The sequence below is a fragment of the Schistocerca serialis genome, chromosome 10 (genome assembly GCF_023864345.2).
Source record: "Schistocerca serialis cubense isolate TAMUIC-IGC-003099 chromosome 10, iqSchSeri2.2, whole genome shotgun sequence".
Classification (NCBI taxonomy): domain Eukaryota; kingdom Metazoa; phylum Arthropoda; class Insecta; order Orthoptera; family Acrididae; genus Schistocerca; species Schistocerca serialis.
In genome coordinates, this window is record NC_064647.1 from 70321337 (window position 1) to 70345637 (window position 24301).

Below are 24301 nucleotides of genomic sequence, written 5' to 3' on the forward strand. Positions count from 1 at the left end.
TTCCATCATGTTAACTGTAAGCTTCCTTTCAACCGACATACGTCACATCAACGACATTCAGTTTAGTTTCTCCCTGGCAAGAAAAATCTAGAAGAACTTACGTACGGTAAGGTCATCGCAAAAAGTTCATCAGGTTAAAAACAAAACGGGAAACAAATCATACTTCACATTCTGAACAAGATAGCTGATGGATTTTGGTTTTTCATTGATTTTATATCGTTAGTGATTAGGGAGTCATAAAGTGTGCATTCCACTGTGTGGTGTTTAAATAATTTTTAAGGAAAAACTTTTCTTTTTCAAATAATCTTCATTATGTAGAAAATAGTAGAATAATTTGTAAAATAAGCCCAAGGACCACTTGGTGCGAATCGTGTAGACAGTTGAGAATTAATAAATGAAAAGCAGCAGTTTGCTTTTGTTCTATAAAAGAACAGATAAACAAAAGAGCAAACTGGTGCTTTTCATTTATTATAATGTAGTTCTACCAAGAATCGACGGAAGATTCTGTTAACAGTTGAGAATTCTTCACATTGTTTCACAATTTATCAGGATTGTTGTCACGAACTCTGATGTATATGAACGCAAAAGTCCACGTGAGCCACAGTAACGGCACATACTACAGACACGAAAATCTGCCGCTGGTGAATGAAGACTTTAGATGTAATGGTACCACAATTCTGTACCGACTGGACTCAAATGTGTCAGAAACAGAGAAGGCATTACCTAAATGCAACTCTTCCTGTATGATAGCTTCTTGTACTCCATTCGTGAATTTGTAAACACGAGTGCAAAATACCCCCCCCCCCCCCCCCCCGCGCTGAACCATGGACCTTGCCGTTGGTGGGGAGGCTTGCATGCCTCAGCGATACAGATGGCCGTACCGCAGGTGCAACCACAGCGGAGGGGTATCTGTCGAGGGGCCAGACAAACGTGTGGTTCCTGAAGCGGGGCAGCGGCTTTTACAGTAGTTCCAATGGCAACAGTCTGGATGATTGACTGATATGATCTTGTAACACTAACCAAAACGGCCTTGTTGTGCTGGTACTGCGAACCCCTGAAAGCAAGGGAAAACTACAGCCGTAATTTTTTCCCGAGGGCATCCAGCTTTATTGTATGGTTAAATGATGGTGGCGTCCTCTTGGGTAAAATATTCCGGAGGTAAAATAGTCCGACATTCGTATCTCCGGGCGGGGACTACTCAAGAGGACGTCGTTATCAGGAGAAAGAAAACAGGCGTTCTATGGATCTGAGCGTGGAATGTCAGATCACTTAATCGGACAGGTAGGTTAGAAAATTTAAAAAAGGAAATGGATAGGTTAAAGTTAGATATAGTGGGAGTTAGTAGAGTTCGGTGGCAGGAGGAACAAGACTTTTGGTCAGGTGAATACAAGGTCATAAATGCAAAATCAAATAGGGGTATGCAGGAGTAGGTTTAATAATGAATAAAAAAATAGGAGTGCATGTAAGCTACTACAAACAGCATAATGAACGCATTATTGTGGGCAAGATAGACACGAAGCCCACGCCTACTACAGTAGTACAAGTTTATATGCCAACTAGCTCTGCCGATGACAAAGAAATTGATGAAATGTATGAGATAAAAGAAATTATTCAGATAGTGAAGGGAGACGAAAATTTAATAGTCGTGGGTGACTGGAATTCGATAGTAGGAAAAAGAAGAGAAGAAAACGTAGTAGGTGAATATGGATTGGAGGCAAGAAATGAAAGAGGAAGCCGCCTGGTAGAATTTTGCACAGAGCATAACTTAATCATAGCTAACACTTGGTTCAAGAATCATGAAAGAAGGTTGTATACATGGAAGAAGCCTGGAGATACTAGAAGGTATCAGATAGATTATATAATAGTAAGACAGAGATTTACGAACCAGGTTTTAAATTGAAAGACATTTCCAGGGGCCGATGTGGACTCTGACCACAATCTATTGGTTATGAATTGTAGATAAAAACAGAAGAAACTGCAAATAGGTGTGAATTTGAGGAGATGGGACCTGGATAAACTGAAAGAACCAGAGGTTGTAGAGAGTTTCAGGGAGAGCATAATGGAACAATTGACAGGAATGGATGAAAGAAATACAGTAGAAGAAGCATGGGTAGCTTTGAGGGATGAAGTAGTGAAGGCAGCAGAGGATAAAGTAGGTAAAAAGACGAGGGCTAGTAGAAATCCTTGGGTAACAGAAGAAATAATGAATTTAATTGATGAAAGGAGAATATATAAAAATGCAGTAAATGAAGCAGGAAGTGCAAAATGGCTAAGCAGGGATGGCTAGAGGACAAATGTAAGGATGTAGAGGCTTATCTCACTAGGAGTAAGATAGATATTGCCTACAGAAAAATTAAAGAGACCTTGGAGAAAAAGAGAAACACTTCCATGAATATCAAGGGCTCAGATGGAAACCCAGTTCTAAGCAAAGAAGGGAAAGCAGAAAGGTGGAAGGAGTACATAGAGTGTCTATTCAAGGGCGATGTACTTCAGGGCAATATTATGGAAATGGAAGAGGATGTAGATGAAGATGAAAAGGGAGATACGACACTGCGTGAAGAATTTGACAGAGCACTGAAAGACCTAAGTAGGAACAAGGCCCCAAGAGTAGACAACATTCCATTAGAACTACTGACATTCTTGGGAGAGCCAGTCCTGACAAAACTATACCATCTGGTGAACAAAATATGTGAGACTGGTTAAATACCCTCAGACTTCAAGAAGAATATAATAATTACAATCCCAAAAAAGCAGGTGTTGACAGATGTGAAAATTACCGAACTATCCGTTTAATAAGTCACAGCTGCAAAATACTAAAGCGAATTCTTTACAGAGGAATGGAAAAACTGGTAGTAGTCGACCTCGGCGAAGATCAGTTTGGATTCCGTAGAAATATTGGAACGCGTGATGCAATACTGACCCTACGACTTATCTTAGAAGAAAGATTAAGGAAAGGCAAACCTATGTATCTAGCATTTGCAGACTTAGAGAAAGCTTTTGACAATGTTGACTGGAATACTCTCTTTCAAATTCTGAAGGTGGCAGGGGTAAAATACGGTGAGCGAAAATCTATTTACAATTTGTACAGAAACCAGATGGCAGTTATAAGAGTCGAGGAGCATGAGAGGGAAGCAGTGGTTGGGAAGGGAGTGGGACAGGGTTGTAGCCTGTCCCCAATGTTGTTCAATCTGAATATTGAGCAAGCAGTAAAAGAAACAAAAGGAAAATTCGGAGTAGTTATTAAAATCCATGGAGAAGAAATAAAAACTTTGAGGTACGCCGATGACATTCTAATTCTGTCAGAGACAGCACTGGACTTGGAAGAGCAGTTGAACGGAATGAACAATGTCTTGAAAGGAGGATATAAGATGAACATCAACAAAAGCAAAACTAGGATAATGGAATGTAGTCGAATAAGTCGGGTGATGCTGAGGGAATTAGATTAGGAAATGAGACGCTTAAAATAGTAATGGAGTTTTGCTATTTGGGGAGCAAAATAAATGATGATGGTTGAAGTAGAGGGGATAGACTGGCAATGGCAAGGAAAGCATTTCTGAAGAAGAGAAATTTGTTAACATCGAGTGTAGATTTAAGTGCCAGGAAGTCGCGACTGAAAGTATTTGTATGGAGTGTAGCCATATATGGAAGTGAAACATGGACGATAAATAGTTTGGACAAGAAGACAATAGAAGCTTTCGAAATGTGGTGCTACAGCAGAATGTTGAAGATTAGATGGGTAGGTCATATAACTAATGAGGAGGTATTGAATAGAATTGGGGAGAAGAGGAGTTTGTGGCACAACTTGACTAAAAGAAGGGCTCGGTTGGTAGGACATGTTCTGAGGCATCAAGGTATCACCAGTTTAGTATTGGAGTGCAGCGTGGAGGGTAAAAATCATAGAGGGAGACCAAGAGATGACTACACTAAGCAGATTCAGAAGGATGTAGGTTGCGGTAGGTACTGGGAGATGAAGAAGCTTGCACACGATAGAATAGCATGGAGTGCTGCATCAAACCAGTCTCAGGACTGAAGACCACAAAAACAACAACAACAACAACAGTGCAAAATTAATTATTGCCGTTATCAGCTTTGTATTTTCAATTTGGCTATGTAATTATTGTGTACTTAAGGTGCTTATTATGGAGTCACTGCATCGGTGATACATGTGCAACCGTAATGTTGGAAGAGTTCGCAATGCATGAATGTTAGCACTGCGTTCGTAAGACAGTAGCGTCTTCAATGTTATTGTTTGCTGACGTTCTATACTGACATCCGCTGCACACGTAATTCTCAGTGACGAGTTCGCTGTAATGATCTATGGAAATTGTATACAACAAGTAAGTAAATGTCATTCCAACTAGTGTAGTGTACAGCATCAAAAGCAGTGATATACTGAAAGTGAATGATGTTCTACAGTTCGTTCATATTTACAATGTAATTAGACTGTAGGCAAAGAAGTTGTTTAATCAAGAGGTATGACTAACCTAATGAGATAAGTCATCATCAAATGAATATCTTGAACCATAAAATGTCTCTAAGAAAAATGGAGAGTAAATACTTCTCAGGATTGTCGATTCTTAAACTATTGACTGTGATCGCATGATCAGATCCTAAAAAAGAAATTCACATAAATCTCAATGACAAAATATTGGACCTGTATTATATCACTTACTGCTGTCGTTGTTGTGGTCTTCAGTCCAAAGACTGGTTTGATGCAGCTCTCCATGATACTCTATACTGTGCAAGTCTCTTCAGCTTCGAGTAATTACTGCAACCAACATCCTTCAGAATCTGCTTACTGTAGTAGTCACCTATTGGTCTCCCTCTATGATTTTTACCCGCCTCCCCCCCGTCCCCTTGCTTTCCACTGGTACCAGACTGGTGATGCCTCAGAATGTATCCTTTCGCCCGATCCCATCTTGTAGTCAAGTTGTGCCACAAGTTTCTCTTATCCCCAGCTATATTCAGTACCTCCTCATCAGTTGTGTGATCTACCCGTCTAATCTACAGCATTCTTCTGTAGCACCACATTTCAAAAGCTTCGTTCTCTTCTTGTCTAAACCATTTATTGTCCATGTTTGACTTCCATAGATTGCTACACTCCTTTCAAAATACTTTCAGAAAGGACTTCCTGACACTTAAATCTATACTCGATGTTAACAAATGCCTGTTCTTCAGAAACGCTTTTCTTGCCATTGCCAGTCTGCATTTTTTATCCTTCGTAGCTTAATTATCATGAGTTATTTTTCTTCCTACATAGCAAAATCCATCTTCTGCTTGAAGTGTCTCGTTTCCTAATCTAATTCCCTCAGCATCACTTGACTTAATACGACTACATTCCATTATCCTCGTTATGCTTTTGTTGATGATCATCTTATATCCTCCTCTGAAGGCACTGTCCATTCCGTTCATCCGATTACAATGCCATCGGCAAACCTCAAAGTTTTTACTTCTTCTCCATGAATTTTAAGTCCTACTCCAGATTTTTCTTTTGTTTCCTTTACCGCTTGGTCAACATACAGGTTGCATAACATCAGTGATAGGTTACAACCCTGTCTCAGTCGCTTCCCCACCACTGCTTCCTTTTCGTGCCACTCGAATCTTATAACTGCTATCTGGTTTCTGTACAAATTGTAAATAGCCTTTCGCAGCCTGTATTTTACCCCTGCCCCCTTTAGAATTTCAAAGAGAGCATTCAGTCAACATTGTCAAAAGCTTCCTCTGATTATATAAATGCTTTAAACATATGTTCGCCTTTCCTTAACGTATCTACTATGAGAAGATGTAGGGTTCCTGCATTTGTCCTGAATCCAAGCTGAGCTTTATTTACTATAAATCTGTTAATCATTATCATACCGGGATATATCCTGAAGAGCCAAAGAAACTGCTACTGATATTGTAGATAGCCCCTGTGAGAACGCAGAATTCTGAAGCAAGATTCTTACGTACGTGTCACTTGTCAGAATCGCATCTAGACTCCACTAACGTCGGAAGTAGTGCTGGAGGGAACTGACACTATGAATCCTGCAGGGGTGTCCATAAATCCGTAAGAGTACGAGGGATTGGAGATCTCTTCCGAACAGCGCGTCACAAGGCATCCCACATATGCCCAAAATGTTCATGACTGTGGAGTTTGGTAGCAGCGGAAGTGTTTAAACTCAGAAGTGCGTTTCTGGAGGCACTCTGTAGCAATTCAGGACGTCTAGGGTGCCGCATTGTGCTGCTGGAATTGCCCAAATCCGTAGGAATGCACAATGGAAATGAATGGATGCAAATGAAGACAGGATGCTTACGTACGTGTCACTTGTCAGACTCGCATCTAGACGTATCAGGGGTCCCAATCACTCCAACTGCACACGCTCTACACCGTTGCAGAGCTTCCAACAGCTTGAACAGACCCCTGCAGACATGCAGGATCCATGAACTCATAAGCTTGTCTGCATTCCCGTGCACGTCCATCCACTCGATATAATTTGAAACGAGACTTGTCCGACTAGTCAACATGTTTCCAGTCATCAACAGTCCAATGTCGGTGTTGAAGGGCCCAGGCGAGGCGTAAGGCTTTGTGTCGTGCAGTCATCAAGGGTACACGAGTGGGCCTTCGGCTCCGAAAGCCCATATCGACGATGTGTAGTTAAATGGTTCGCACGCTGGCACTTGTTGGTGGTGCAGCATTGAAAACTGCAGCAATTTGTGAAAGAGTTGCACTTTTGTCACTTTGAACGGTTTTCTTCAGTCGTCGTTGGTCCCGTTCTTATAGGATCTTTTGCCTGGCGCATCGATGTCGGAGATTTGAAGCTTTACTACATTCCTTATATTCACTGTACACTCTCTAAATGGTCGTACGGGAAAATTCCCAAGTCATCGCTACCTCGGAGATGCTGCGTCCCATCGCTTATGCGCCGTCTATAACGCGACGTTCAAACTCACCTAAATCTTGCCATCATAACAGCAGTAGCCGATCTAACATCTGCACCAGACATTTGTCTTATACAGGCGTTGCCGGTCGCAGTGCCGTATTCTGCCCGTTTACATATCTGTGTATTTCAATACGCATGCGTATAGCAGTTTCTTTGGCGCTTCAGTGTGTATCAATGGAAAAAAGGAAATTATTTACCTGCCGTGGACTTCGAGCCACTGTAGTCAGCTGCTATGGCTACTGCCATAAAGACGCAGATGAGGCAACTAGTGCTTCTGCAAGACATGATGGAGGAGAAGAAGTGTCTTCTCCGTCGAAATGTCTTCGGCCCGTGCACGCTGTTGAGTATCCTGTAATTTTATAACCACACACATACAATTACATGGTTCAAATGGTTCTGAGCACTATGGGACTTAACTTCTGAGGTCATCAGTCCCCTAGAACTTAGAACTACTTAAACCTAACTAACCTAAGGACATCACACACATCCATGCCCGAGACAGGATTCGAACCTGCGACCGTAGCGGTCGCGCGGTTCCAGACTGTAGCGCCTAGAACCGCTCGGCCACCCCGGCCGGCTACAATTACATGACTCATTTTATTTCAACAAGCTATAAAGGAAAGTGGCTAGTGTAAATTAATCTATCCAGCTAAAGTGGATAAGATCTGTTTCAAAAATGAATTTTTACTTCGTTCTGCCCAATACATAGTTTCTGCCTCAGCTAAGCCGTTTACCTCAAGTATTTCGGAAATGAAATGACATCGAATGAAATTGTCTTAAATGAAATTACGAGCTGATGAGGGGATGCTGGTGTGTTTTACTTAAAGCAGCAGCGAGCCCTGAGCAGGCAAGAATAGCGCAAAGTGGTGGGGGAAACTACGGCCTGAGGCATATACTGGCAGCTACAGAGAGCTGATTCTAGTACTACTGTTGCCGCCCTCTAAATACACAGAAACAGAAACAAAGACACGACGGAAATTGTGTCGACGATACGAGCTTGTTTTGCAATAAATATGAGAAGAGTCCCCTAGAAAATTAATGGCTACTATTTTAACTGCCATAGAATATGGGGTATCACATGAAAGCTGAGAGTGTCAGTAAAAACTATAGAAGTCACATTTCTTTTATATTAGTTAATCTAAAAGTACAGCCGATTTTATAACAGTATCATAGAGGAAATGTGTCATTATTCTGAATTTGCCACGGCTGAATGTAATAGAAAGGCAGTATAAGTTATCCAGTTCCGTTACTAGCTATTCCAGATGATGAATATTGAAAGTTTAATGGTATCTAATCATTAGTTCATTGTTTATGCAAATGGGGATTGCTAAAATTGTTAAATAAAAATCAAATGCTACACGCTCTGTGAAATCTAAAAGCACAAATGAGTGGAGGGCGGAGGGATGCTCTTTCTAAGCTTGTCACATGTATTCGTATGTCTTTATTTGTATATTGAGCAAGAAGCAAAGGGAACAAAAGAAAAATTTGGAGTAGGAATTAAATTCCATGGAGAAGAAATAAAAACTTTGAGGTCTGCCGATGACATTTTGATTCTATCAGAGACATAAAAGGACCTGGAAGGGGAGTTGAACGGAATAGACAGTGTCTTGGAAAGAGGATATAAGATGAATATCGGCAAAAGCAAAACGAGGATAATAGAATGTAGTCGAATTAAATCAGGTGATGCTGAGAGAATTAGATTAGAAAATGAGACACTTGAAGTAGAAGATGAGTTTTGCTACTTGGGGAGCAACAGAACTGATGATCGTCGAAGTAGAGACGATATAAAGTGTAGACTGGCAATGGCAAGGAAAGCTTGTCTGGAGAAGAGAAATTTGCTACATCGAGTATAGATTTACGGTAAGCGTCAGTGAGTCTTTCCTGAAAGTATTTGTAGGGAGTGTAGCCATGTGTGGAAGTGAAACAGTTTAGACAAGAAGAGAATAGAAGCTTTCGAAATGTGGTGCTACAGAAGAATGCCTAAAATTAGATGGGTAGGTCACGTACCTAATGAGGAGGTAGTGAATAGAATTGGGGAGATGAGGAATTTGCGGCACAACTTATAGAAGTAGGGATCGGTTGGTAAGACATGTTCTGAGGCATCAAGGGATCACCAATTTAGTACTGGAGAGCAGCGTGGAGGGTAAAAATCGTAGAGGGAGACCAAGATTCAAATGGTTCAAATGGCTCTGATCACTATGGGACTTAACATCTGAGGTCATCAGTCCCCTAGAACTTAGAACTACTTAAACCTAACTAACCTAAGGACATCACACATATCCATGCCCGAGGTAGGATTCGAACCTGCGAGCGTAGCGGTTGCGCGGTTCCAAACTGAAGCGCCTAGAACCGCTCGGCCACAACGGCCGACCGGGAGACCAAGAAATGAATACACTAAGCAGAATCAGAAACATGCAGGTTGCAGTAGGTACTTGGGGATGAAGAAGTTACATAGGATAGAGTAGCATGGAGAGCGGCATCAAACCAGTCTCTGGTCTGAAGACCACAACAACAACAACAACAACAACTTTACTTAGCGTACTTTCTGTGTGCTAAAAACCGAATGTGAGCACGATTCTCGTTCATATCTTACGTAATATTGTGTAGTTAACGTCTAGAGAGGCCACAAAATGACAGTGAAGAATGTAAAGTTATTGTAATGTGATGTATACTTGAGGAAAGCTTTAATTCTGAGTGTTTCTCTCGGACTCTAACTGGGACGCAGCGGTGTGAGACGTGACGGAGGGCAGCGACAGCCGCAGACCGCCGTCCTCTCGGCTTTCCGTGTCTTCCCGGCGTTCGGGTTTCGACAGGGGTGTCTCCTGGCGGCGAGTCATTCCGGGGAGCTGGTGCGCGGTAATCCTGCAGGCAGTGTCTGGGCCGCGAGTTGACAGCAGCGCTTCCCGTGTGCGAAGCGTCGAACTTGGCGTAATTAACTGACCTCAGCCTCACACCGTCGCTTTCAGCAGGATTAGAAATACTCTCAACGCAGCGTCAGTGAGTGAGTTTGAGCAGTTATTTGAAATTTAAATTTGCAATTGTGAGAAGCGACGCAGCAATTGACGTAGACAGTTTTGCTACAACTGTTGGCCTCAGTGAGCGGTTTTGAGCAGTTATTTTTTTTTTTTTTTTTTTTTTGTCATCAGTCTACTGACTGGTTTGATGCGGCCCGCCACGAATTCCTTTCTTGTGCTAACCTCTTCATCTCAGAGTAGCACTTGCAACCTACGTCCTCAATTATTTGCTTGACGTATTCCAATCTCTGTCTTCCTCTACAGCTTTTGCCCTCTACAGCTCCCTCTAGTACCATGGAAGTCATTCCCTCATGTCTTAGCAGATATCCTATCATCCTGTCCCTACTCCTTATCAGTGTTTTCCACATATTCCTTTAGTCTCCGATTCTGCGTAGAACCTCCTTATTCCTTACCTTATCAGTCCACCTAATTTTCAACATTCGTCTGTAGCACCACATCTCAAATGCTTCGATTCTCTTCTGTTCCGGTTTTCCCACAGTCCACGTTTCACTACCATACAATGCTGTACTCCAGACGCAAATCCTCAGAAATTTCTTCCTCAAATTAAGGCCGGTATTTGATATTAGTAGACTTCTCTCGGCCAGAAATGCCTTTTTTGCCATAGCGAGTCTGCTTTTGATGTCCTCCTTGTTCCGTCCGTCATTGGTTATTTTACTGCCTAGGTAGCAGAATTCCTTAACTTCATTGACTTCGTGACCATCAATCCTGATGTTAATTTTCTCGCTGTTCTCATTTCTACTACTTCTCATTACCTTCGTCTTTCTCCGATTTACTCTCAAACCATACTGTGTACTCATTAGACTGTTCATTCCGTTCAGCAGATCATTTAATTCCTCTTCACTTTCACTCAGGATAGCAATGTCATCAGCGAATCGTATCATTGATATCCTTTCACCTTGTATTTTAATTCCACTCCTGAACCTTTCTTTTATTTCCATCATTGCTTCCTCGATGTGCAGATTGAAGAGTAGGGGCGAAAGGCTACAGCCTTGTCTTACACCCTTCGTAATACGAGCACTTCGTTCTTGATCGTCCACACTTATTATTCCCTCTTGGTTGTTGTACATATTGTATATGACCCGTCTCTCCCTATAGCTTACCCCTACTTGTTTCAAAATCTCGAACAGCTTGCACCATTTTATATTGTCGAACGCTTTTTCCAGGTCGACAAATCCTATGAAAGTGTCTTGATCTTTCTTTAGCCTTGCTTCCATTATTTGCCGTAACGTCAGAATTGCCTCTCTCATTCCTTTACTTTTCCTAGAGCCAAACTGATCGTCACCTAGCGCATTCTCAATTTTCTTTTCCATTCTTCTGTATATTATTCTTGTAAGCAGCTTCGATGCATGAGCTGTTAAGTTGATTGTGCGATAATCCTCGCACTTGTCAGCTCTTGCCGTCTTCGGAATTGTGTGGATGATGCTTTTCCGAAAGTCAGATGGTATATCACCAGACTCATATATTCTACACACCAACGTGAATAGTCGTTTTGTTGCCACTTACCCCAATGATTTTAGAAATTCTGATGGAATGTTATCTATCCCTTCTGCCTTATTTGACCGTAAGTCCTCCAAAGCTCTTTTATATTCCGATTCTAACACTGGATCCCCTATCTCTTCTAAATCGACTCCTGTTTCTTCTTCTATCACATCAGACAAATCTTCACCCTCATAGAGGCTTTCAATGTATTCTTTCCACCTATCTGCTCTCTCCTCTGCATTTAACAGTGGAATTCCCGTTGCACTCTTAATGTTACCACCGTTGCTTTTAATGTCACCAAAGGTTGTTTTGACTTTTCTGTATGCTGAGTCTGTCCTTCCGACAGTCATATCTTTTTCGATGTCTTCACATTTTTCCTGCAGCCATTTCGTCTTAGCTTCCCTGCACTTCCTATTTATTTCATTCCTCAGAGACTTGTATTTCTGTATTCCTGATTTTCCCAGAACATGTTTGTACTTCCTCCTTTCATCAACCAATTGAAGTATTTCTTCTGTTACCCATGGTTTCTTCGCAGCTACCTTCTTTGTACCTATGTTTTCCTTCCTAACTTATATGAAATTTAAATTTGCAATTGTGAGACGCGACGCAGCAATGGACGTAGGCAGTTTTGCTACAACTGTTTGTGATTGATCGCGCCAAATATCTTCAGCATTTGCACACTCTTGAGCAATCTGTAATTTTGTGAATAAATACAACTCATTTCCTCTCAACAAGATGTAAAGGAAAGTAGCTAGTGTAAATTATGTCTCAGTCTCCGGCGTCGTGTTAAATGCAGGAACAGTGCTTCTTGACAGAATGAGATTTTCACTCTGCAGCGGAGTGTGCGCTGATATGAAACTTGGTGGCAGATTAAGACTGTGTGCCGGACCGAGACTCGAACTCGGGACCTTTGCCTTTCGCGGGCAAGTGCTCTACCAACTGAGCTACCCAAGCACCACTCACGTCCCGTCCTCACAGCTTTACTTCTGCCAGCACCTCGTCTCCTACCTTCCAAACTTAACAGAAGCTCTCCTGCGAACCTTGCAGAACTAGCACTCCTGAAAGAAAGGATATTGCGGAGACATGGCTTAGCCACAGCCTGGGGGATGTTTCCAGAATAAGATTTTCACTCTGCAGCGGAGTGTGCACTGATATGAAGCTTCCTGGCAGATTAAAACTGTTTGCCGGACCGAGACTCGAACTCGAGAGTCTCGGTCTCGGTCTCGGTCTGGCAAACAGTTTTAATCTGCCAGGAAGTTTCAGTGCTTCTTGAGTCTGGATGTTTTCAAGTGCACTTTCGTAGTGATATTTGCAGAATATCAATAAACATTTACTACATTCGAATTACAATAGTACTGCATTAGTAAACATAGCTATTCCTATTGGATGTATTAACTCAACTAATTTTTTAAATAATTCACTAACCAGCCTATAAATTGCTATGGTGAATGATCATTTCGTATATGTAAACAAGTGCTTCATCAAAAATCAACGAAATACGTAGTTTTCTACTCTGACAACATGAAGAAAATGTATGTTTCAATAATTAAACAAATTCGAAAGAGAAAGGTCTCCCTACGGTAATGACAGAAGCTGAAGAAATGAACCGAAATTTTTGCCACGGCCGGCACGCGAACCCAAATCTTCTTGTTTACTAAGGCAGAGATGCTAACCATTACCCCACCACAGCGCTATGGCCAGCAGTTCTACACGAACTACTCAAGTCCACTGCCCTCTCCAACACAAACTTCAGCTCATACCTTCATCTTAATTTCCCCGTACATTGCCACTATTGCCAGGGCTCTCCATAATTGGAATAGCACCCCGACACTGGACGTAATGGGAAAATCGTATACCGTAGCTGATCTTATAGAGATTTTCCCCGAGATATTTAAGTCTCATCTTTATCTACGATAATGATGGACTTCTGTCGTTCGTCAGCAACACTGACCGTAGTGCCGCGGTGGTGTAATGTTTGGCATTTCTGTCTAATAAGCACAGTTCCGCTTCGAGTGCCGGGCACGAAGGTTCTTGTTTATTTCACTTGCCGCAGCGTCGCTTGTGTGTTCTCGTTAGTATTGTTCTGTCTGCCGAGTGAGTCCTAGCGCCTCCAATCCGCCACACTGTCTCTTTGTGTTAAAAAAAACATTAAAAAAATGTGTGAAATCTTATGGGACTTAACTGCTAAGGTCATCAGTCCCTAAGCTTGCACACTGCTTAACCTAAATTAACCTAAGGACAAACACAGACACCCATGCGTGAGGGAGGACTCGAACCTCCGCCGGGACCAGCCGCACAGTCCATGACTGTAGCACCTTAAACCGCTCGGCTAATCCTGCGCGGCAAACTCCTTTATTGTACGCTGCCACGGCGTCAGTTTTTCTCAGTTCCTCTTTGATGGGTTTTGTGATGTCGGGACATAGTACCACTGGCTGTACCCCCCCCCCCTCCCCCACCCCCAGTAATATGGCTGCTCTACCACAGCACGAACAGCTGTATCTTTGCCAGATCAGTTCTCTGTAGTACGCGCTCTTTGCTTGACGCATTGCGCATACGCTGTGAGAATAAAAGTATTCATAGTAAGTGACAGAAGTGCGAGTGATGGTTTATCGTCGTAGTTACCACGCCCGGCCCCATTATCTACAGTGATATCTAAATACACGCTAGGTATGAAAAATCGCAAATTTTCTTGTTCTGTTTCTACAAATAGTGAATTTTCGCGGACAAGTGGCTGACCTTTACGAAAGCAACGCTTTTGTTGTTTGTTGGTTGTCAGTAGTGTTGCCCTTTTCGTGGTGTCAGCTGCGCCTCACAAGTGGAACAGATCTCGCAGAGTACCGCGACCGGCAGATGTGCAGTGGGCAGGGCACGCGTGGGGCTGCGGCAGCCGCCGTAGGGGAAGTGCCGCTCTGAATTCTAGCCTGAGCTCACATTTTCTGTGAATGTTAAGGTGGGGAGGGGGGGGGGGGGGCGGGGCTCCATGCCCACAGCTACAAGGTGACCATTCCAAGGAATCTACTACACTACTGGTCATTAAAATTGCTACACCAAGAAGAAATGCAGATGATAAACGGGTATTCATTGGACAAATATATTATACTGGAACTGACGTGTGGTTACATTTTCACGCAATTTGGGTGCATAGATCCTGAGAAATCAGTACCCAGAACAACCACCTCTGGCCGTAATAACGGCCTTCATGCGCCTGGGCATTGAGTCAAACAAAGCTTGAATGGCGTGTACAGGTACAGCTGCCCATGCAGTGTCAACACGATAAAACAGTTCATCAAGAGTAGTGACTGGCGTATTGTGACGGGTCAGTTGTTCGGCCACCATTGACGTTTTCAATTGGGGAGAGATTTGGAGAACGTGATGGCCAGGGCAGCAGTCGAACATTTTCTGTATCCAGAAAGGCCCGTACAGGACCTGCAACATGCGGTCGTGCATTATCCTGCTGAAATGTAGGGTTTCGCAGGGATCGAATGAAGCGTAGAGCCAAGGGTCGTAACACATCCGAAATGTAACGTCCACTGTTCAAAGTGCCGTCAATGCGAACAAGAGGCGACCGAGACGTGTAACCAATGGCACCCCATACCTTGACGCCGGGTGATACGCCATTATGGCGATGACGAATACACGCTTCCAATGTGCGTTCACGGCGATGTCGGATGCGACCATCGTGATGCTGTAACCAGAACCTGGATTCATCCGAAAAAATGACGTTTTGTCATTCGTGCACCCAGGTTCGTCGTTGAGTACACCATCGCAGGCGCTCCTGTCTGTGATGCAGCGTCAAGGGTAACCGCAGCCATGGTCTCCGAGCTGATAGTCCATGCTGCTGCTAACGTCGTCAAACTGTCCGTGGAGATGGTTGTTGTCTTGCAAACGTCCCCATCTGTTCACTCAGGGATCGAGACGTGGCTGCACGATCCGTTACAGCCATGCGGATAAGATGCCTGTCATCTGGACTGCTAGTGATACGAGGCCATTGGGATCCAGCACGGCGTTCCTTATTACCCTCCTGAACCCACCGTTTCCATATTCTGCTAACAGTCATTGGATGTCGACCAATGCGAGCAGCAATGTCGCGATACGATAAACCGCAATCACCATAGGCTACAATCCGATCTTTGTCAAAGTCGGAAACGTGATGGTACGCATTTCTCCTCCTTACACGAGGCATCACAACAACGGTTCTCCAGGCAACGCCCGGTCAACTGCTGTTTGTGTATGAGAAATCAGTTGGAAACTTCCCTCATGTCAGCACGTTGTAGGTGTCGCCACAGGCGCCAGCCTTTCGTGAATGCTCTGAAAAGCTAATGATTTGCATATCACAGTATCTTCTTCCTGTCGATTAAATTTCGCGTCTGTAGCACGACATCATCGTAGTGTAGCAATTTTAATGGCCAGTAGTGCATTATGTCTGCTTCTAAAAAGAATTCCCCTGAAAACACAGCGATTTATTTTCACTTGGCTTGTTAATCATTTGTACCTTTCACAGAAGCGAATTTTGACTAAAACTTGACACGTTTCTCTGGTTGCCATGTTAGAATTTGCTTCTGTTGCCACAGCACAGCATAGTATACACAGTGTCACCTCTCCAACATGTACAGAGGCAACTGTGAGAGAATTCTAAAACAGTGACTTATTAAGTTTAAGTGTGGAACTGAGGAAAAGTAACGTCAGTATTTTATCGAAAAAGCAGGTCCTCGAAAAAAATATACGTATAGAGACTTATTTTGCTCCAAAACCCATAGCATTTCTCGTTTCAACAGCTATTGATGGCCCCTAAACATTACATTCTATCATCGAGTAAGTCTGTAGTTGGTGGAATAACATGGCAGAGAATGAACTTTTGCACAATAACCGAATGGAAAAAATACCTTCCTCTTTCTGTGCTATCATTTGCCAAAATCTCATTTCGATATCTCAAACCGTTTATGTCCGGCCTATGTGGCCGAGCGGTTCTAGGCGCCTCAGTCCGGAACCGCGCTGCTGTTACGGTCGCAGGTTGGAATCCTGCCTCGGGCATGGAGGTTAGTTAGGTTTAAGTAGTTTTAAGTCTAGGGGACTGATGACCACAGATGTTAAGTCCCACAGGGCTTAGAGCCGTTTGGAGCATTTGAAACCGTTTATGAAATATGAAGAATGTTGTGGATATTTCATTCTGGATTCATCGCAGACGTGGTGCGATCGCAAATGACTGTGCTACATTAGATCAACTTTCTAGAGGTTCGTGACAGATAGAGACCTCCACCCAAGTTTTAAGCAGAATTCGATATGTTAGCGAAATTTCATACGCAGCAATATATTATGTAATTTTTACAAGACGCAAAACCATAGCGACCCCCATTTTGCATTGCAAACTTTTTCGTATTTCGCGCAGTGTGTTACTTCCATGTAAGTATCACAATAACTATGACCGTTAACGAAATGATGGTCGCATCATCATGATCGTTGCATATAAAGCTATGAGTGAAACTGTGGTGTCACCGCCAGACACCACACTTGCTAGGTGGTAGCCTTTAAATCGGCCGCGGTCCGTTAGTATACGTCGGACCCGCGTGTCGCCACTGTCAGTGATTGCAGATCGAGCACCACCACACGGCAGGTCTAGAGAGACGTCCTAGCACTCGCCCCAGTTGTACAGACGACTTTGCTAGCGATGCTATACTGACAAATACGCTCTCATTTGCCGAGACGATAGTTAGCATAGCCTTCAGCTACGTCATTTGCTACGACCTAGCAAGGCGCCATTACCAGTTAATATTGAGATTGTAAAACATGCACCGTCAAGAGCGATGTACACCAATTATGAATTAAAGTTAAGTAATCCAGCAGCAACGTACCTTATTGGCTATATTAATTACATTGTCCTGTTCCAGACCTCACGCCAGTTTGCGTGAGCTTAAACACGTGCATTTCGGCTTCCTCTAGCAACACGGTGTTGGCTCTTCTGCCAACACATCAGAAAAAAAAACTTTTTTTTACTATATAGTTTCTGTAAAATCGTTTGAGAAATACTGCAGTGCGTGCGTCTCGATTCTGTGATCGACGACCAGCCAAAAGGTGGAAAATATTTTATTTATAAATGAAAAAATCTGCTAGATTGGTGCCGCGAATCTTGACGCTGGAACAAAAACGCATGAGAATGGACACATCGGAACAATGTTTGGCCCGTTTTAGGAGAAACGAACAAAATTTTTTACACCGGTTTGTGACCACAGATGAAACGCCAGAGACAAAATAACAGTCAAAGCAGTGGAAACATGTTGATTCTCCGCCACCAAAGAAAACATAGGCAATTCCTTCGGCGGGAAAAGTCGTGGCATCATTGCTCTGGAATGCGAAGGGGGTTCTGTTTCTAAATTATCTCCCCACTGGCCAAACAGTTACTGGAGAATACTATGCTAACTCCTGGACAAATTGCAACTAAAGGTACGGGAAAAAAAACCACGTTTAGCCAGGAAGAAAGTCATCTTCCATCAAGACAAAGAGTGCCTGCACACATGTGCCGTCGCAATGGCAAAATTACACGAACTAAGGTATGAATTGTTGCCACACCTACCTTATTCACCTTATATGGTTCCGTCAGACTTTCATCTCTTCCTAAAACTGAAATTTTTCTTGGTGGTCGAAGACTCACTTCAGACGAAGAACTGATAGCCGGAGTTGACAACTATGTTGCAGGCCTGGAGGAAACACATTTTCCAGATGGGATCAAGGCACTCGAACATCGCTGGACCAAGTGCATTTATCTACAAGCAGACCACATTAAAAAACAGAAGAAGTTCCAGTGATCTAAGTACTTTCTTTCTATTCTGTTGCGAGAACTTTTGAAACTACTCTCGTACGCGAGCATAAAACACTTTCCAAATTCTACAACTGGCCGACGTCACAGATATAGGCATATAGTTTTGTGTGTCTTCTTGACGACACTTCCTGAAAATGGGAGTCACCTATCCTTTTCTTCCAATCGTCAGAACCACTTCGCTACTCCAAAGACCTACGGCAGAGTGCTGCTAGAAGAGGGGTGGATTCATACGCATACTCTACGTAGATACATATTGGTATCCCGTCAATGCAGTGGCCTTCCCTCTGTTGAGTGATTTCCGTTACTTTATCTATACAACGGTAACTTGTGAACCACTATTTGAAAGACTTTTGCAACTACAGACACACACAAGTGTTTACACTAGTCAAAGATCCCTCAAATGTAGTGTTAAGGAAAACAGTTCCCGTCAATAGCTAACATACAGACAGTAGCTTGGCATCGTACAATGTAAGCACTAGGGCAGTATACAAACATTTTGATATAGATTTAGCAACGACTAATACATAGAGATATCATATGACATGATTACAGATATAAATGTGCGTAGGAACAGTACTTTATAAAACTGCAAGTAAGGAAAATATCTTTAATTGCAGACTTATTTAACTCCTCCTATGAGAAAGTAGCTGTGACAGAATACTAACCGATTTAAATGACCAAAACTTCTTAAATGCCTCACAGTTTGGCTTTCGTGAACATTTCTCTACAGAGAAGTCAGTACAGCACTTCACAAATTAAGCGGCTGCAGAGCCAAGCAAGATAAATTAGACTATTCGTATATTATGTGACCTTTACAGAGTCTTTGATTGTGTGGATCACATTATTCCACTTGGCAAACTAATGAGTTCTGGCATTAATGCACCCCCTTCTCCACAGATGGAGCCTCAACTTCAAAACAGAAATCACAGGATGTTACAGGCACGAAACTAACATCAGTATGGCTTGAAGCTAACGTATGAAGCCCCACAACGATATGTACTGGGCACTGATTCACATTACGTGATTTCAAACACGCAAAGAAAAGTGTGCAGGCGCTCCACCAAGTCGCCATTATGAAAACTTCCTGGAACGTCAAAATTGTTCAGTAAGCAGTACATTATCTTTTCTGAACTTGAGGAGCGCATATGTCGATTGTCTGTGTGGCTCCTGACTATCGAAAGCTTTCCCTGTGACAGGACTGCTTCAAATACCTTAAATTCCTACCCCCAAGTTTGTCTTTTAAGACCTGTATCAACTTTGTGCGCAATCTTGAGAGTCACCATGTACACTGTAATACTATCAATGTCAAACTTTCTTCCACATTTTTACTTATTTAGCGAAAACAATGATGAACGCTTTGTACGAGGTGTTCTGCGAATTGGCAAATACAGCTCATATATGTGGCTTCTTTACGAAGCGGTCCCGACTGTTTCTACTGTTACAGTAAGAGACACATTCGTTCAGGAACCTGTTTCAAAAATGCGCAAGATGTAACAATAGTAAGTATGTAGGAGCAGTCATATTACTTTAATTAAGCTGTCAGACGCAGTAGGCTGGCACAGGGCACACCAGACCACCCCCAGGACGATACAGGGATGCCTCGGAGGAGCTGCTGCTCCACAGGTCACGGACAATACACGGATGGGGGAAAAAATCGCAGCACCAAGAAGGAGACTCACAATAAAAAAGAAACTAGGTAGGCGTGTTTCTACAGGGTGGCGCACGAAATGTGTTACCATTTTATTTTTGAATATAAACTTTATTGTCAATACAATCTGAAAGGAACATATACTACAATGAAGAGCCGTCCATGGAGATTTGTTCTAACTCAGCACATGCTCAATATGTCCACCATTTCGTTTCCTAACTTCCTTCAAACGAACACTGAAGTTAGTGATTACCCTACGGCACATATCTTCCGTAATTTCACTGCAAGCTTGAAGAATAAGTCTTCTGAGCTCCATTAAATCACGTGGACGTTTCGGGAAATTTTTTTCCTTTAGGTACCCCCAAAGAAAAAAGTCACATGGATTGAGGTCTGGACTATTGGGCGGGGGGGGGGGGGGGGGGGGGGAGGGCAATTTTGTCCGTCATTGAAGCGACCTGGAAACCTGATGAAATGATTCGCGTGTCGAAATGCTCGTGTAAAAACTCCAGCACAGTGTTTGCAATATGTGGCCTTGCACCATCTTGCATGAACCACTGCGTGTCGAAGGGCAATGCAGTAGCAAGAAGCTGTGAAATGAAGCTATTGCGAAGCGTGCTCAAATAACGCTCGCTGTTCACAGTTTCTTCAAAGAAAAAGGGTCCAATAAGTCCGTAACTGGAAATTGCTGCCCACGCTGTAATCCTCGGAGCGTAATGTTATCGTTCATGAAGCACTTGTGGGTCTTCAGTGGCCCAAAAGCGTACATTTTGTTTGTTAACCACACCGTCTAAATGAATATGCGCCTCGTCTGAAAACCAAACGTTGTTGAGAGTTTCTTCCCTATCCTCCACCCACCGAGCAAACAGTAGTCTCTGCTGCTTGTGTTCTTCAGAGAGCTTCTGTGCACAAGTCATCTTGTATGGGTACATATGGAGGTCACTTTTAAGAATGCGTTGATTGGAGCGTCTGGATATTCCCAGTTGCAGTGCTGCCTTTCTACACGATTTCCCGGGACTTCTCTGTACAGCAACTCGTACCGCTTCAATATTCTTCGGCGAACAAACAGGCTTAAGCCGAGGTCGCTGCGCTTCCGATACTGTTCCTTCCTGTACAAATTTATCGTACAACCTGTGGATGGTCTTCTTGCGAGGGACCCATCGTGTGTTAAACTATTGTCGAAAACTCCTCTGAGTCACAACAAGGCTTTTCGTTTCACGAAAAAGTAACACAATTGCCGATCGTTGCTGTGTCGTCAGTCTTCCATTGTCAGCCATTGCTGAATACTAGTCTCCTAGCGGCAGTATCGTGTATTAAACGTCATTTCGTAACTCATTTGCTTTTCCAAGCTCTGCTAATATGCGTCGTAAATTCGGAAAGAAACAATTGGTAACACATTTCGTGCGCCACCCTGTACATCTGGTAGATGACGTCTGTTCATATTTCGTGCCATTCACGTAGCAGTGGCGCTAGGAGCGTCGCTATGAGGATGCAAATAACGTCTGCTTTAAATACACGCCTTAACTGTCATGATCTTTTGTTACCTTACAAACTGGACGTGGTGAAATGATATTAGACAAGAATGCCTGTAAGGTGAGAAAGATAACATCATCAACGCCTCACTGACTTTGACGAGGTCTTGTAATTGGACTACGAGAAGCCGGACCTTCGTTCTGTGATATTGTAGAAAGACGTGGCGGGAATGTAGCCACTACACATCATTCGCTGGCAGGGATGGTAATGGGAATGTACGGTAAGGGGCAAGATCAGTTTGGATTCCGTAGGAATGTTGGAACACGTAAGGCAATACTGACCCTACGACTTATCTTAGAAGAAAGATTAAGGAAAGGCAAACTTACGTTTCTAGCATTAGTAGACTTAGAGAAAGCTTTTGGCAATGTTGACTGGAATACTCTCATTCAAATTCCGAAGGTGGCAGGGGTAAAATACAGGGAGCGAAAGGCTAGTTACAATTTGTACAGAAACCAGATGGCAGTTATAAGAGTCGAGGGACATGAATGGGAAGCAGTGGTTGGGAAGGGAGTGGGACAGGGTTGTAGCCTCTCCCCAATGTTGTTCAATCTGAATATTGAGCAAGCAGTAAAGGAAACAAAAGGAAAATTCGGAGTAGGTATTAAAACCCATGGAGAAGAAATAAAAACTTAGAGGTTCGCCGATGACATTGTAATTATGTCAGAGACAGCACTGGACTTGGAAGAGCAGTTGAACGGAATGAACAGCGTCTTGAAAGAAGGATATAAGATGAACATCATCAAAAGCAAAACTAGGATAATGGAATGTAGTCGAGTAAGTCGGGTGATGCTGAGGGAATTAGATTAGGAAATGAGACGCTTAAAATAGTAAAGGAGTTTTGCTATTTGGGGAGCAAAATAATTAATGATGGTCGAAGTAGAGAAGATATAAAATGTAGACTGGCATTGGCAAGGAAAGCGTTTCTGAAGAAGAGAAATTTGTTAACATCGAGCATTGATTTAAGTGTCAGGAAGTCGTTTCTCAAAGTATTTGTATGGAGTTTAGCCATATATGGAAGTGAAACATGGACGATAAATAGTTTAGACAAGAAGAGAATAGAAGCTTTCGAAATGCGATGCTACAGAAGAATGTTGAAAATTAGATGGGTAGATCACATAACTAATGAGGAGGTAGTGAATAGAATTGGGGAGAAGAGGAGTTTGTGGCAGAACTTGACTAGAAGAAGGGTCGGTTGGTAGGACATGTTCTGAGGCATCAAGGGATCAGAAATTTAGTACTGGAGGGCAGCGTGGAGGGTAAAAATCGTAGAGGGAGACCAAGAGATGAATACACTAAGCAGATTCAGAAGGATATAGGTTTCAGTAGGTACTGGGAGATGAAGAAGCTTGCATAGGATACAGTAGCATGGAGAGCGGCATCAAACCAGTCTCAGGATTGAAGACCACAACAACAACAACACGGTAAGACGAAAACTGGGCTCCGGACGGCCACATGGCAGTGCAGAGACGGAAGAGGGTCGTGTTCGGCGTATGGCCCTCGTCGAGTCGTGATGCATCTGCAACAGCAATTTGTGCACCAGAGTGACACAAGGAAATGTTATATTTCACTTCAAGGACAGCTCCGAACCAGTGTGCATTCCACTGACCCCGAACCACTACCTTTTTCGACTGCAGTGGTGTCAAGCGACAGCTCGTTGGAGTACAGGGTGGAGGTCTGTTCTCTGATGCAAACTGGATGTGCCTCGGTGTGAGTGGTGGCCGTGAGCTGAGAGCCTGCAACCAACCTGTCTGCGTGCTAGAGACACTGGACCTACACCTGGATTTACACCGAGCGAGGTGTCGCAGTGGTCAGCACAATGGACGCGCATTCGGGAGGACGATGGTTCAAACCCGTGTCCGGCCATCCTGATCCACGTTTTCCGTGATTTCCCTAAATCGCTTCAGGAAAATGCCGGGATAGTTTCTCTGAAAGGGCACGGTCGACTTCCTTCTCATCCTTCCATAATCCGATGAGACCGGTGACTTCGATGTTTGGTCCCTTCTCCGAAATCAATCAACCAGCCTGGAGCTATGATCTGGGAAGCGATTTCGTATGACAGCACGAGCACTATCGGGGTTATCCCACTCACACTGACTGCAAATTCGTACGTCAGACTGTCGATTCGACGAGTTGTGCCTCCATTCACGAACAGCTTTCTGCAGAGCGTTGTCCAACGGGCTAACGCTCGCCCACATAGCACTGTTGTAACCCAATATGCTGTACAGCGTTAACATGCTGCCTCGGCCTACACCGTCACCAGACCTGTCTCCAATCGACCACATGTGAGACACCATCGAACGAAACTCCAGCGTTAACCGACACCAGCGTTAACCGTTCCCTTATCGATCGATCGAGTGCAAGAGACACGGATGAAACTAACATCCAGCACTGGTACGACAAAATGGACGCATGTTTTTCATTAATCTGCGTTAACTATTTCTCGATGTTGCGATCTTTCTTCAGAGACAAAGAGAGAGGAATAAAACTTGGTCCTTTGCATCGTCGTGACAACCACCGCTGTCAAGATACGGTAAGAGGAATGTCACGCAGAGACTCCACTCACCAGACACGTCCCTCGCTGCGGCCGCCCGTGCACTGCTGGTGCTTGGGCTGGCGCTGGTGCCTATGAGCCCCGAGTGCCGCCCCCCACGTGCTCCGCCCCTCCGACCCTCGGTCCCCACCGCCACCGCCGCCACCTCTCCACGCGGCTGACGTGCCAACTACTCCTGCTCGACGCCTCACAAGGCAGACGCCGAGGTCACGTGACCGTGACGGAGCGTAATGACTTCGCCGATAAAATCTGCCCGAAAGTCCAAACAAGTTTTGGTCTTAAATACACTCCTGGTCATTAAAATTGCTACACCACGAAGATGAC

General features: G+C 43.5%; 1 protein-coding gene across 1 annotated transcript in view; it reads right to left on the bottom strand.

Moving 5' to 3' along the window:
- Positions 1 to 24011, bottom strand: part of LOC126425083 (ankyrin repeat domain-containing protein 2-like) — a 60809-nt gene extending 36798 nt beyond the window's left edge. Inside the window, exons 1-2 of the mRNA XM_050087997.1 lie at positions 23990 to 24011; positions 7118 to 7269 (exon numbers count right to left, since the gene is read on the bottom strand). Of these exons, the coding sequence (XP_049943954.1) occupies positions 7118 to 7205 (88 nt within the window). The 5' untranslated portion in view covers positions 7206 to 7269; positions 23990 to 24011. The remainder of the gene's footprint in view (positions 1 to 7117; positions 7270 to 23989) is intronic.
- Between the last annotated feature and the right edge of the window lie 290 nt (positions 24012 to 24301).